Source organism: Oncorhynchus masou, chromosome 25, assembly GCF_036934945.1.
Source record: "Oncorhynchus masou masou isolate Uvic2021 chromosome 25, UVic_Omas_1.1, whole genome shotgun sequence".
Taxonomy (NCBI): domain Eukaryota; kingdom Metazoa; phylum Chordata; class Actinopteri; order Salmoniformes; family Salmonidae; genus Oncorhynchus; species Oncorhynchus masou.
In genome coordinates, this window is record NC_088236.1 from 29,250,055 (window position 1) to 29,265,864 (window position 15,810).

Below are 15,810 nucleotides of genomic sequence, written 5' to 3' on the forward strand. Positions count from 1 at the left end.
CGCCACTCCTCCCTGCCTGCATCCTTTGGTACCATCTTTATTTTCTTCTACAGGGTAAACAACTCATTAATAAGTAACAATGCATGTGGCCTAATTCACTGTTATCAAGGCTTTTAGAGCCTACACGTTGAAGGTGGAATAGGGATAGTGTAATGGAGGTGCAGTACAACTTTACATCAGACTTTTTAGTTTTGTTTTCTAAACCAGAAAAACATTTAGCCACACTGTAAAGTATAAGGACAAATGTTAAAATGGCCAGCTTTTTTTTTTAGAGACCTGACATTGGTTATAAAAGCAGTAATCAGCAGTCAATTACACATTTTATTTACAGGACTACTTTTCCCACAAATAATGGCAAGCAGAGAGAAAACCCCTATACTGTACAACACTAAATATAGGTTGAAATCACAAAAATAATACAAGCATCTACCTTTCAGCCTTTGTGTTAATACAGTACATATAAATATTTTTTTGGTTGACAATGATCTTAAAACCTTCCACCATGCAACAAGTAAGATGATATCTTCTCAGCTCCATACAATGACCAAAGCAGGTGGAGATGGAGATGTGCATTTAGCAAGCTGTTACAGTTGCAGGCAAAGGACAGGGAGAATCGAGGAGCTGACTCCTGGTCACCTCACACTGACAGTTGCTGAGATCAATCAGACACACCTGCAGGGCGCTGGAATATGGACATTAAAAAGAAGCGGCAAGGTCTTTTGTTCTGACTGTTTGATGTGTCTAGCTGTGCATCTGTTCCCCGAGGGGGCGGGCAGCGGGCTCAGGGGGCCTCCGGGCGGTCCATCAGAGACTTGATCCAGCTGGTACCATTGATGAGCTTGGTAGTGGCAATGATATACTCTGTGCCACCATCCTCCATCTGAGACAGGAAGCGCAGGGCAGCAATTTCTGCGTAAGTCACCCCTCCCAGAAAGAACACCAGGGTGGTCCTGTTCTCCCCCTGCTGGCCTGTGGGACAGAGTGGGGAGAGAAAACAGTCAAACAGGGTGAAGTTCACAGGGTGCACCACTCTCCAAGGGGGACTCAAGGGGAGTACTTTAACCTCACTTTTTTTTTTTTTTTTTTTTTAAATTTCACACACACAAATATAAGCACCCACCAAATTATTAATATTATTACTTAGCAGATTGTTTGTTTTGACAAAAAATCTCAAACTGATATTAAACATACAAAGAAAGTAAGAGACAGCGCCTCGAGTCAACCCCCATCCACCCATGTCCCCACCCACACACTATTCTCTCAAACAAACTCCGCCCTCTTCCTGCTACAACAGGCTCGTCTATTGTCAGTCTTCCATTATCACCTTTCTAGAACAAAGATATGGCAGACATGTAAAAACAAGTCAACTGTCTAATACCCAAACTCACAGTTCTAATTAACACATTGCATGGTGTAAATAAAAGGCATCTCATCAAATTAATTATCCTCTTGTCAATGAGATGTCCAAACTGACCCTGTAGTCAGCAACGCAGTTATAACGCTTAAGATGAGGATATTCAACTCCCTGGTCTCTGAAAGGTCAACGGTGCCTTTGCCTCTCCTCTTTCCTACACAAATACGTGTACACAAACAATCACCCAAACAGACCCACACTTAACGGTAATGTACAGTTTCGTTCACTGTCTACAGTAAATCAACTGCTGATCGAAGACATTTGGCACGGCAGGGACAAAGCCAGCTCTTATCTACAGCCAGCAGATTACCACACAGGTCATCATTCACCCAGCCTTTCAATAGCTCAGCTTGTTGTGCAAGAGAGAAATCTGCTGCCTTGGTCTCCTGCTGTCCTTACGTTTCTTATGGAGACCAGCAGGCAGCTGTTGTCTCTCCTCAAAGTGTGGACCAGGGAGCATCTTCAGAACTTCCTCGATGCTGCGCCAGCCGGGCCTGGCCAACACCTGGGTCAGACGGATGCTGAGAGGAGCATAACCACTGTACACATAGGAGATGTCATTGGGGTTCTGGAGGAAGATGACACATACACAAGCTGGGTATCAGTACAGACAATACTACATACAAATCCCACTCTCACAGTTGGAGAAAAAAAGTAAGCACGTGAGTTTTGGTAAGGTTGTTACATTTGGTTAATGCTTTGAACATTTTTTCTCAACTTGCTTAACAAAAACAACCCAACTCCATTATTGTGCAAATACAAAGCAATGACCAAATTGTCACTGCAATAATAACAGTGTTATTACACAGGTGTAAGTGTTACCCTTCCCCTCCCAGACTACATGAGATTCATTCACCTGTTCGTTGGCATCCTCCATCCAAAGTTTGAGTGTCTTCCTGATGGTGGGGTAGTTATTCCTGGTGCTTGTCTGGGGCTTCAGAAGACCCGTCTTCTCCAGGTTGTTGAGGGTAAGCATGTGTTCATATCCATAGGTCTAGAGAAAACAGCACAGGTCAATCATGTTGCCACAGTAGCTCTCATCACATCTTCAAATGACCATCACTAGTATTAAAACACTGACTTATTGTAATGTAATCAGAAAAAAATGCACCTGCAGGATCTCTCTCTTGTAGTAGTCCAATATCTTCTGCTTGAGGCCATTGTTGCAGACTGACTGCATACAGACCAGCCGCAAGATTTTGATCAGAGGATCCTTCTGGGCAATACAGTCCTCAATATATGTGTTAACCTGGACAATGGGAACAAGGGGCGGTTGGTCAGCAAGCCTAGACATGAGCACACACATACACACAGGGACCAAGCAAAACATTCTGTTTATAGTGACGGCAGCTTCAAATATTATCAGAGCCAACCTCATCCACACTACAATCTACAAAGCATTAAAAACCTTGTGTACCTTGTCTGTGTCAACTCCAGTCATAAACTCCTGTTCCACTGTCAGGTTATCAAAGAAGGCCTCTGAGGCTGAATCAGAGTGAGAGAGAAAGAGAGAGAATATCCATTTACCTCTGTCAACAAGTATCAACAGTAGTCTCTCTAAACGATATGCCACACATTTGACCAAGTCAACTACATTAAATGTCACCAAGATCAGATTGTATCAGTTTTTTAGGGTGGAGGGCAGGAAGAAAGACAGATGAAGACAGAAGGAAGGGATGAGGAATGGAGAGTTGTTAGTTGGACATGAAAGGAGAAGGAGTAAAGGCTGTTCTTCTCACTGGTGATGTCCTTAATGAGTTCAGCTATGGAGGTGTGATTGGCCAGCGAGCTCCGTGCTGCCTGCATGTGGGGCAGCTGGGACACAAACTGCTTTATCTCGCCAACTGTTTTGGCATTATGTCGCTCCTGCGAGACAAAAATCAACAAACTAACATTAACACTGGAAAAAAAGAGACTGTGTAGTGTTATGTACAGATGTGAAATGTGAGAGCCGGTTGAGGGATTACTAAAATCCCCTAGGAAATTACAAAAAATCTACTTCTCAATTACACATTAAAACAGACACTAAACTCAATGTAAATATGTGGAAATGATTTCAGATTAAACATACAGTATGGAATGCTGCCATGTAGGCATAACAGTAGTAAGAAATGATTTGTTGACTAGAGAACAGCGGATGCTCTCACTGATATGGTCATCCATCAAACTAGAAAAAATGAACTTTGATTGGGAACAGGTCTGGGCAATACAGAAATGTAAAAATACAAACTGAAACACCCACAGGTGTGGGACTTCAGTCTAATTATCACATGCAAAGCATCCAGTGACAGTTATGATGCCAAAAGTGTAGGCCTGTAGGGGATGCATAACAAATCATCAGTGGGAGATTACGCATGAACTAAACACAGTTGCTTTGATCTGCCACTCCTTTATCGTAAAAAGTGTGTTTAATGTCTTGATCGATAAAACTAATTGTCAGTTGGCTTTACTTTTTGCCATTGGAAAACCACCTCCTGAAAAGTCTACCTGGCACATAGAAGGTAATCAATAAGAACACAAATTGATATGATTAGAGAAAACGGTAGCTAATGTAATTGAGCGGTCTGACATTAGGATTGATCTGAGATTGTAATCCCCAGTTTGAGAAGTGACATTTATAACATTAACAAAGTGATTTGGATCAAATTAGACAGGAGTGGTAACAAGGAGTGTCTGTCTGTGTGCATGGATGAAGCCAACCTCAAAGGCAGCAGAGATGATCTTGGCCTTCTTGCTCAGTGCAGCCCCTATGGCGTTGAAGTTTTTGTCCCGTATCTCAGCATACAGCTCCTCCGCTGAGTTGAGCTGCATCTTCTTGGGCTCCGTGGGCAGGTCTTTACCCACCTCACCCTGCTTCTTTTGGGCAGCAAACTTCTCCGGAGGCAACTTCGCATAACCTGTTTGCAGACGCATGCACACAGAATAGATAAACAAGCACACAAAGGTCCAAAACCCCATACACAAATCAACAGAGATCCCTCAAGATGTTTTTACGTCAATCAATGTGATTAAATATGTCTGTATTTAGCTTGCATTGTGTTTTCGTGCATTAACAGAGGCCCATCCTTACCGTTGGTGATTCCATAAACTTCGTCAATGAGGCCCTCATAGGTGAGCTGTGTGGCCAGAGGGGTAAGCAGGTCTATGTTGCGGTCCAGCAGCAGCAGTGAGTCAAACACAGGCAGGATCTGAGTCTGACTGCCAGCAAACTCCCTCTTCATCCTAAGCATCATATTAGCTACATGCTGCACATGGAGAAGAAATCAGGGTTTAATTTCTAACACAATTAAAGCATTAATTTACACTCTTCATACTCAGATTACTTTTATGAGTAACGGAGTAAAGTAGCATATTACTTTTTCAAATTGGGTAATATTATTACAGTTACAAACAACACATGCGCTACTTTCAGAATCATATTTCTACCGGGCACGTGCTTTCATGATCCAATCTCAACTTGTTTCCTCATTTAGTTCTCGAGCAAGTCGAGAAAGGCTGCTTGGAGAAATGTCATCACAGCTGCTGGCCATAGAAACAGAGGGCACATCTCTGATATTTGCCATCAATTGCTTCTGTGATAGCAAAGCCCATAGTGGGCTTTCCCATATAGTGACAAGTGTATACCCTCTATACATCTCTATGGGTCCATGTACGTGTGGTCTATAACCAGAACATGTGGCTTAAGAGAAAGATTTTGAATGAAAAGATAGGAAATCTGTACAGATTTGCAAAAAGTGCAAATCAGTCCCAGAACAGCAGCAAATGACCTTGTGAAGATGCTGGAGAAAATAGGTACAAAAGTATCTATATCCACAGTAAAACAAGTCCTATAACAACATACCCTGAAAGGCCGCTCAGCAAGGAAGAAGCCACTCCTCCAAAACCGCCATAAAAAAGCCAGACTACGGTTTGCAACTGCAGATGGGGACAAAGATTGTGATTTTGGGAGAAATGTCCTCGGGTATGATAAAACAAAAATAGAACCGTTTGGCCATAATGATCATCGTTATGTTTGAAGGAAAATGGGGGAGGTTTGCAAGTCTAAGAACACCATCCCAACCGTGAAGCACGGAGGTGGCAGCATCATGTTGTGGGGGTACTTTGCTGCAGGAGGGACTGGTGCACTTCACAAAATAGATGGCGTCATGAGGACGGAAAAGTCCGTGGATATATTGAAGAAACATCTCAAGACATCACTCAGGAAGTTAAAGCTTGGTCACAAACGGGTCTTCCAAATGGACAAGGACCCCAAGCATACTTCCAAAGTTGTGGCAAAATGGCTTAAGGACAACAAAGTCAAGGTATTGGAATGGCCATGACAAAGCCCTGACCTCAATCCCATAGAACATTTGTGGGCAGAACTGAAAAAGTGTGTGCGAGCAAGGAGGCCTTACAAACCTGACTCCATTACACCAGCTCTGTCAGGAGGAATGGGCCAAAATTCACCCAACTTATTGTTGAAGCTTGTGGAAGGCCACCCGAAACGTTTGACCCAAGTTAAACAATTTAAAGGCAATGCTACCAAATACTAATTGAGTGTATGTAAACTTCTGACCCACTGGGAATGTGATGAAAGAAATAAAAGCTGAAATAAATCATTCTCCCTACTATTATTCTGACATTTCACATTCTTAAAATAAAGTGGTGATCATAACTGACTTAAGACAGGGAACTTTTACTAGGATTAAATGTCAGGAATTGTGAAAAACTGAGTTTAAATGTATTTGGCTAAGGTGTATATAAACTTCCAACTGTACATTCAAGCAGCATATTAAACTGGGATAACATTGTAGGTTACGTCGGCAAGTACACAAACATTTGCCAGGGCATATTATTTATTTATAAATCTGATTAGCTTCCCACATCGCCATGTGAAATAATCAACTTCAAAATCACTTTACTAGCTTGGTTTAGCTTGGCATTAAATAAGCAGCCTATTTTGCATTGAAAAACCAAATATCAGTGACTGTTCAAACAGTAAACCAACAACATTGTAGCCTTATTAGAATCCCTCAAAAATGTTTGTTTAGAAGTCATTATTGTAGGCTATTTTGAAACGCAAAAACAGATAGTCATGGAGAAAAACAAGCTAAAAGTCATGGCATTCTATTTTTAGCTGATATGAGAGTTAATACATTGAAGCAGCATATCAAATTAGGATAATGTTGTAGGTACCGGCAAGTATAAGAATATTTGCCAGGGTATATTTAATTATACATCTGATTATTTCACATGGCGATGTGGGAAGCTAATCAACTTCAAAATCCCTTCAACTTCAAGATTATTGTCTTAGTTTAGCTTGGCATTAAATAAGTGGTCTATTTTGCATTGATAACCAAATATAATCTCAGTGACTCTTCAAACAATAAACCAATCAACATTGTAGCCTTATTAGCATCCCCCAAAAATGTATTAATAACTACCTGATTGACTACCTAAAAACAGCCCCAAGCCCTGTGCTTTATTTTTCTCCATGAGCAGAAATGATGGCATTCTATTTTTAGCTGATATGGGAAGTAATATATTCAAGCAGCATATTAAACTGGGATAATGTACGTTATACTAGCAGGTATAAGAATACTTGACAGGGCATATTATTTCATTATAAATCTGATTTTTTCACATGGTGGAGATATAGGACGCTAAAAGGATAGCTTGCTGTCTTTTTAGCTAGCAAGCTGCTATTGGGGTAGCTTATAGCCAACTGGTAGTCACAAAATGAGGTAATTTATAACAAATTTATAATTTATAACACTTTCATTACATGTAGCTCACAAATACGCAGTTGGTTTTCATTGAAATTAGTTAACTGCGGTGAAGTTTCACACGTGAATCTTCTTTGCTTTAATGACAAATGGAAGACAAGAAAATCTATGCTATCACACCCTTGTGTATGTTACTATTAGGGAGTCTAGAAACACATGGACCAGCGAGGGTATCATGTTACAGAAGGTGCTCGTTGCTCTGACTCCACCCATGAGCATGCACACGTGTAGATTATCTTTGGTAGAGTGTCTGGAAACCTTTACTAAGTAGCCTATCTTTGGTTGAGCGTGTGCTGCTCGCCTTGCTCCCTCCGATAGTCAAACAGTTTTCATGAAAGTAATGCAAAGTAATATCTCACATTACTTTCCACACAAATGAATATTGTAGAGTAACGCTTTACTTTTGTTAAATGTAACGAGTAAAATGTAATATATTACTTTCTCAAATAACTAATACCAACACTGGCGCCAATATGGAATTCTAAACCTAATGAAGTCCCAAGTCGTTCCCAATACTCACCCGTGCACACTCCCCTTTCCCAAATATCTGTGGGATGGTCCCATACAGAGCCTGGAGAGTCATAAGGCCCTTGGCGGTGTGGTAAAGACATGTCTGGTCACTTTCTAGATAGCATTCCTAAAAGAGCCAGGGCACACGGGTTATTACCCCATTACAATACAAATGATAGCTTTGTACCTGAGCCTTACTGGGCCTATACATACACTGGGACATGTGTAGTGTCTTTGTGCATGTCCCTGTCCTAACCTACCCTGAAGGCCCCCTCAGACTCCATGGAGAGCAAGTCTCCATCATAAGGGATGAGATCTAGGATGTACTCGTCTATGTTGATGAACGAGCCCAGGACCCTCTGCTCCTTCAGCCGCTGCTCACAGAGCATGCTCCGCCGGGGCACAAACAGGATGTGGAAGTCACGTGGGGAATGCATCTTATCCTCACTGCAAGAAAACACATTGAATACAAGAGATGCACTATAAGGGGGAAAGCAAAACCCATCCACACCCACATGTAATACTGGATGCAGCATTACTCCAAAAACAAGGACAGTGTTTAACAAAGGCATGTGACAAATGTAAAAATCTTCTTATGGTTTAAATAAATAAATAAAATTACATCAGAAAATGACGCCACGTTGGAACGCTAGGGGGCAATGCAGTTCAACCACATTCATCTTACCGCTATCCCCCACTTACTCAAATCAAAGATGGTATTAAATTATGATTTATTTTTTTACAAAATCTCTATTTTTGACGTAAATGTCATGTTTTTGAGAAACTTAGCCCAAACAGAAAATCACTTCCTCATCCTCGTTGTGTAGTATGGGGGCCCGAAAAAAACATGAACAAAGGCTTCAAAAATACCCAAATACATCTATTAGAAAGAGTGAGATAATGTGACGTGTACCTTTTTCTTCTTGTCCTTCTTTGGGATTGGGTTAGCGGATCGCATCCAACACCACCACCTACTGTACTGGAGTGTGAGGCCAGTTATGGCTTATCTACATTAAATCCTCTTCATTAGTCCTGTTCCTTCAAGAAAGTGAAATAGCGCCCAAGACACCACTTCCCTCCCCCCAATACACCACCCATTCCCCAACCCGGTCTAGCCTCCCTAACCCTTTCACACAATCTCTCCCTATCTACAGTACCAGTCAAAACACATCTCAACATCAACTATTCAGAGGAGACTGCGTGAATCAGGCCTTCATAGTCAAATTGCTGCAAATAAACCACTACTAAAGGACACAAATAAGAAGAAAAGATTTGCTTTGGCCAAGGAACATGAGCAATGGTCATTAGACCGGTGGAAATCTGACCTTTGGTCTGATGAGTCCAAATGGGAGATTTGTGGTTCCAACCGCCATGTCTTTGTGAGACGCAGAGTAGGTGAACGGATAATCTCTGCATGTGTGGCTACCACCGTGAAGTATGGAGGAGGAGGTGTGATGTGTGGGAGTGCTTTGCTGGTTACACTGTCTGTGATTAATTTAGAATTCAATGCACACTTAACCAGCATGGCTACCACAGCATTCTGCAGTGAAATATACCATCCCATCTGGTTTGTGCTTAGTGGGACTATCATTTGTTTTTCAACTGGACAATGACCTAACACACCTCCAGGCTGTGTAAGGGCTATTTGACCAAGAAGCAGTGATGGAGTGCTGCATCAGATGACCTGGCTTCCACAATCACCCACACTCAACCCAATTGAGATGGTTTGGGTTGAGTTGGACCACAGAGTGAAGGAAAAACAGCCAACAAGTGTTCAGCATATGTGGGAACTCATTCAAGACTGTTGGAAAATTAATCCAGGTGAAGTTGGTTGAGAGAATGCCAATAGTGTGCAATGCTGTCATCAAGGCAAATGGTGGCTACTTTGAAGAATCTAAAATATATTTTTATTTGTTTATAACACTTTCTTGGTTGCTACATGATTCCCATATGTGTTATTTCATAGTTGTGATGTCTTCACTATTATTCTACAATGTAGAGATTAGTAAAAAATAAAAACCATTGAATGAGTAGGTGTATACAGTACCAGTCAAAAGTTTGGACACAACAGTGTTTGTCCATCCAACCCCCAATCACATCCTGCCACTGCCCTCATGAGGTTCAGCACCTTCCTACACTTAATTTCAATATGCCCAACGTCTCTTCCAAGTAAGCCTCGCACTAAACCACATAACTAAATATTTAAACTCTGACACCCTACTTATATCTGTATATTTGCAGCCTAACATCTTTAACCTTCTTCCTAGAAAACACCATAAAGCAGGACTTGGCCACAGACATCCTAAACCCCCATGTTAAGAGACCAATCTTCCACACCTTCTTGCATCTTCCTCGTCACAAATTTTACATTCCCACCTCTGTTCCCCCATCATCAGCATACCAGGCCATGCACTCACATCTAACTGCATGCTCTTCAACTGATCACTGCCCGTACCTGCCCGCCCGTCCAGCATCACTACTCTGTATGGCTCCGACTTAGAATATGTGGAGAACTACAAATACCTTGGTGTCTGGTTAGACTGTAAACTCTCCTTCCAGACTCACATTAAGCATCTCCAATCCAAAATTAAATCTAGAATCGGCTTCCTATTTCACGACAAAGCATCCTTCACTCATGCTGCCAAAAATACCCTTGTTAAACTGACCATCCTACCGATCCTCGATGATGTCATTTATAAAATAGCCTCCAACACTCTAGTCAGCAAACTGGATGTAGTCTATCACAGTGCCATCTGTTTTGTCACCTAAGCCCCATATACTACCCACAACTGCGACCTGTACGCCCTCGTTGGCTGGCCCTTGCGTCATACTCGTCGTCAAACCCACTGGCTCCAGGTCATCTACAAGTCTCTGCTAGGTAAAGCCCCGCCTTATCTCAGCTCACTGGTCACCATAGCAGCAGCCATTCGTAGCATGCGCTCCAGCAGGTATATCTCACTGGTCACCCCCAAAGCCAATTCCTGCTTTGGCCGCCTTTTATTCCAGTTCTCTGCTGCCGAAGACTGGTACGAACTGCAAAAATCACTGAAGCTGCAGAGCCATATCGCCCTCACAAGCTTTAAGCACCAGCTGTCAGAGCAGCTCACAGATCACTGCACCTGTACATAGCCCATCTGTAAACAGCCCATCCTCATACTGTATTTATTTATCTTGCTGCTTTGCACCTCAGTATCTCTACCTGCACATCTACCATTCCAGTGTTTTGTCTTCTATCATCAGGGTGAACAACACCAGACTAACCACACTTCCCTGACGAGTACCATTGTCCACTTCAAACCGCATTGACAATTCTGACCCCAACCTCACCCATATAACTCGATCGAACAGGAAGTCCATGATCCAGTTATACAGACGTCCCCCAATGCACTCAACTTGATCAACAACCCTTCCCTCCACATGGTATCGTAAGCTTTCTCAATGTCAAAATACACAACACTCATCACCTCTTATTGTCAGGGCATTAGCTATCTCTGTACTAAATGTCACCAGGGCATCCATGGCAGACCTCCCTCTCCTGAACCTCTACTCTGTGCTACACTCATCAAACCCCTAACTTCCAAGAAATACATCATCCTACCCACTATCATCTTTTCCCATCAACTTACATATGTTGGATGTCAGCACGATAGGCCTATAACTGCCGGGATCTTTACATAGTTTTACGAACGGCAACAACACCGCACGTCTCCACCCAGCAGGTATCACTGCAGTCCTACACATCTTATGAAACAACCCTAACACTGCTTCCAACACACTGTCCGGTGCATGCTGAAACATCACATAACACAGCCTATCTTCTCCAGCAGTCCGCCCGCAGCCCTCCAACACTTTTGTCATCCCAAACATAGAAAACTCTGCATCCATAGCTTCTCCTGACTCGCCTTTTGTCTTTAAAACATCTCTATGCTCCTTTAGCTTCCCTCCCTCTTACGCTCATCACACAGGTGCTCACATCTATGAACCACTGCAAATGCAAAACCTATGACATTTGCCTTTTCTTTCCTTGACACAGCTGTGATGTTTCCTTCTACCAACACTGGAATTGCAGCATTTTTACCCTTCCATCATATTTTTTGGGGTCACTACCAATAGTGGAGCAAAATTCCCGCCATGCCTCCCTTTTCGCTGTCTTAAATCGTTCTTCTGGCCGTCGCACTCTTCCTTTGATTCTCCATGAGATTCCTTCCTGTCAATCCATTCCTTCCGTAGAGCTATATCCGTTTCCTGCACCACCTTTGAGCCCTCATCTGCCCACCATGGCACCACCCTCCGTCTTCCTCCCCTGAACGGTCTCATTTGCAACTGAAATAATTAGACGTTACTGCCTCATCGCACTCATCCACAGACCCCTCCATTGATAACTTTTGTCCTGCCCGCTCACACATGTACTTGAACATCTTCCAGTTAGCATTCTCAAAGCACCACCTCATGTTATTGCCTCTACTCCGCACACACACACAGACCTTAAGTCGAACTGGAAAATGATCACTCACTACTGTGGTTTCTCTCATCACTTACCATTTACACCTCCCTGCCACAGATACCAATGTCTAGTCTAAGGATGACTCTGTACTCCTCGCCACATTGATTCTCATTCCCCTCCCATCATTAACACACACTAATCATAAATTCTTCAACTATACTTCCATTGTTATCTTAATGCGTTCTTCCCCATATTTCTTTATGGGCATTAAAAATACCACACCATATTACCTTCCTATCCCTACACGTCCTATCAATCCCTTCTACAGTTGAAGTCGGGAGTTGACATACTCCTTTGCCAAATACATTTAAAAACTCAGTTTTTGACAATTACTAATATTTAATTCTAGTAAAAATTCCTTGTCTTTAGGTCAGTTAGGATCACCACTTTATTTTAAGAATGTGAAATGTCAGAATAATAGTAGAGAGAATGATTTATTTCAGCTTTTATTTCTTTCATCACATTCCCAGTGGGTCAGAAGTTTACATACCAAATACTAATTGAGTGTAGCATTGCCTTTAAAATTGTTTAACTTGGGTCAAATGTTTCAGGTAGCCTTCCACAATCAGTTGGGTGAATTTTGGCCCATTCCTCCTGACAGAGCTGGTGTAACAGTCAGGTTTGTAGGTATCCTTGCTCGCACATGCCTTTTCTGTTCTGCCCACAAATTCGATAGAATTGAGGTCAAGGCTTTGTGATGGCCACTCCAATACCTTGACTTTGTTGTCCATAAGCCATTTTGCCACAACTTTGGAACTATGCTTGGGGTTATTGTCCATTTGGAAGACCCATTTGTGACTAAGCTTTAACTTCCTGAGTGATGTCCTGAGATGTTGCTTTAATATATCCACATAATTTTCCTACCCCATGAAGCCATCTATTTTGTGAAGTGCACCAGTCCCTCCTGCAGCAAAGCACCCACACAACATGATGCTGCCACCCCTGTGCTTCACTGTTGGGATGGTGTACTTTGGCTTGCAGGCCTCCCCCATTTTCCTCCAAACATAACGATGGTCATTACGGCCAAACAGTTCGATTTTGTTTTCCATCAGACCAGAGGACATTTCTCCAAAAAGTACAATCTTTGTCCCCATGTGCAGTTGCAAACCAGTCTAGCTTTTTTTATGGCGGTTTTGGAGAAGTGGCTTCTTTCCTGCTGAGCGGCCTTTCAGGTTATGTCGATATAGGAATCGTTTTACTGTGGCTATAGATACCTTTGTACCTGTTTCCTCCAGCATCTTCACAAGGTCCTTTGCTGTTGTTTTGGGATTGATTTGCACTTTTCGCACCAAAGTACGTTCATCTCTAGGAGACAGAGCGAGTCTCTTTCCTGAGCGGTATGAAGGCTGGGTGGTCCCATGGTGTTTATACTTGTTCATCTGTACAAACAATAGTACACGTGTTACCTTCAGGCGTTTGGAAATTGCTCCCAAGGATGAACCAGACTTGTGGAGGTCTACCATTTCTTTCTGAGATCTTGGCTGATTTCTTTTGATTTTCCCATGATGTCAAGCAAAGAGGCACACAGTTTGAAGGTAGGCCTTGAAATACATCCACAGGTACACCTCCAATTGACTCAAATGATGTCAATTAGCCTATGACATAATTTTCTGGAATTTTCCAAGCTGTTTAAAGGCACAGTCAACTCGGTGTATGTAGACTTCTGACCCACTGGAATTGTGATACAGTAAATTATAAGTTAAATAATCTGTCTGTAAACAATTGTTGGAAAAATTACTTGTGTCATCCACAAAGTAGAGGTCCTAACCGACTTGCAAAAACTATAGTTTGCTAACAAGAAATTTGTGGAGTGGTTGAAAAACGAGTTTAATGACTCCAACCTAAGTGTATGTAAACTTCCAACTTCAACTGTGCTAGCATAAGAGCTTTGCAGGGGTTATAGAAATTAGCTATTACAATTGTTACTTATTTTCCTACATATTTCTATCCCCACACATTCCAGTATCTCCAATACTCTGTATGTCATCCCCTCTTTAACGAACATAGCACAACCCCTCCCTGACACCTCCACTCTATCACACTGTACCAAACTGAGTCCCGGAATCACAAACTCCAGTTGAGGTTTGAGCCATGCCTCTTGTACACACACTACATCTGGTACTACCTCCATGTCATCTACAAACCTTTTAAACTCCTGCCCATTAGCGATTAAGCTTCTCGCAGTAAATTGATGGATTGCAAAAACCGTACTAAAATGGTTTGCTTCTGTAATTCCCAGGAAATCTTTGGCTGCGCGTACCACCACATCTATGCGTGCAGACTTTTTCTTAACCTGATCACTCATATTCATCACAATACACATGAACGCCAAGAGGTCAACCCTGTTAACCACCAACGACCGCATACTGATGGGCACATTCTGTAAAGACCCCAGTTTGTGCTACTCCCTCACCTCCCCCTGGGATGCTGACCTGATGACATTCTCAGCTATAATGTCCATCAGTTCCAGTCTGGGACGAACAAAGAAGATTATATTTTTCACATCAGCAGCAGGAAGACGCCCCCCTTTGAGGGTGAACATCTTCTCCACCTCATGTTCCTGGAAGATATAAAGAAGACAGCTCTATCAACAACCAGCTTGACATATTGCTATTGCTGTAATGTGCGCCTTTGAAAACACAACGATTCATTGTAGCCATTCTGTCAGACTCTTATAAAAAAAGTCTACACACTTAAGTACACATTTGAGTCAGTCTTACCTTCAGCAAGGAATATTGTGCTATCAATCCAAAGGGTCCAGTCAGGTATTCATCCCACACAATAGCCTAAGGACAGTCAACAACAATACATTTTAGACACGAGTTCTAAAGTTGAAACTTAAATCAACTGCATCCATTTAGCTACTATGTGGATGACTATGTACCACAACAACCCAATTATTGTTTATGTGGATGATAGCCTAGAATGCTAGCTAGTGTTGAACAGACATTTCGGAATAAAACAAGATAAAAGGGTTTGTAATTTTTAAACGCTTTAATCCAGGCGTTTTACCTTGCTTCCTGCACATTTGTCCAAAAACTCACGGAGCTCCTTCCGCGCTGCTTCCCTCAAAATGTTTAAATTTACTCTTCCATAGGATAAGTGCGCAGACATTTTTGCTCTGACAGTAGGGAGTATCAGGTGATTGCCAGCGGGTGTGCATCATGTGACCCAACAGCGAACTTCTTTGAGCTATAATAAATATTGTCCAAAAGATGGCGCTATATCTCCACAATGAACACCCCAGTTATCCTGGAACTGTGAAGTCAGATGCCGAGAAAGGCATTTAGAGATGGGCGGTCCATTTAAAATGAATAAATGAATTAAAGACAACAAGTCGAGGACAACGTGTGGCAATCGTATTAACGATATGCCTCTGACAACACGTTTTGTAGATGACCAGGGCAAGTTTGATGAAGCCTATAAAACACAGACATACAATGTGACCTTTTCATGGGGGGCAGAAACTTCATAATGCTACCCCGACCACGAGGCGGATTGAGCATCCAATCAAATCAAATGCATTAAAATAAGGTTCAATGTTAAAAGTCTAGGCTATTGGAAAGTTTTTACTGAAAGTGTTTTGTCTACTTTCAGCTAGTGTAGCCATTCAATTA

At 42.1% G+C, this 15,810-nt stretch overlaps 1 protein-coding gene across 3 annotated transcripts; it reads right to left on the reverse strand.

Annotated features, from left to right (window-relative positions):
* Positions 1 to 308: 308 nt before the first annotated feature.
* On the reverse strand, positions 309 to 15,347 carry LOC135514083 (vacuolar protein sorting-associated protein 33A-like). Of its 3 annotated transcripts, XM_064937273.1 has the most exons (13): positions 15,206 to 15,347; positions 14,914 to 14,979; positions 14,626 to 14,753; positions 7,950 to 8,136; positions 7,700 to 7,816; positions 4,485 to 4,659; positions 4,115 to 4,311; positions 3,154 to 3,280; positions 2,832 to 2,899; positions 2,526 to 2,663; positions 2,271 to 2,408; positions 1,814 to 1,982; positions 309 to 969 (listed from the first exon to the last, which is right to left on the reverse strand). In XM_064937273.1, exons 1-13 carry the CDS (start codon positions 15,305 to 15,307, stop codon positions 782 to 784), a joined length of 1,800 nt encoding a protein of 599 aa, XP_064793345.1. In that variant the 5' UTR covers positions 15,308 to 15,347; the 3' UTR covers positions 309 to 781. The 3 variants fall into 3 exon arrangements, with proteins under 3 accessions (XP_064793345.1, XP_064793347.1, XP_064793348.1); XM_064937275.1 differs by lacking the exons at positions 14,914 to 14,979; positions 15,206 to 15,347 and having other exon boundaries at positions 14,607 to 14,693; XM_064937276.1 differs by lacking the exons at positions 14,626 to 14,753; positions 14,914 to 14,979; positions 15,206 to 15,347 and adding an exon at positions 8,603 to 14,593.
* Positions 15,348 to 15,810: the final 463 nt, after the last annotated feature.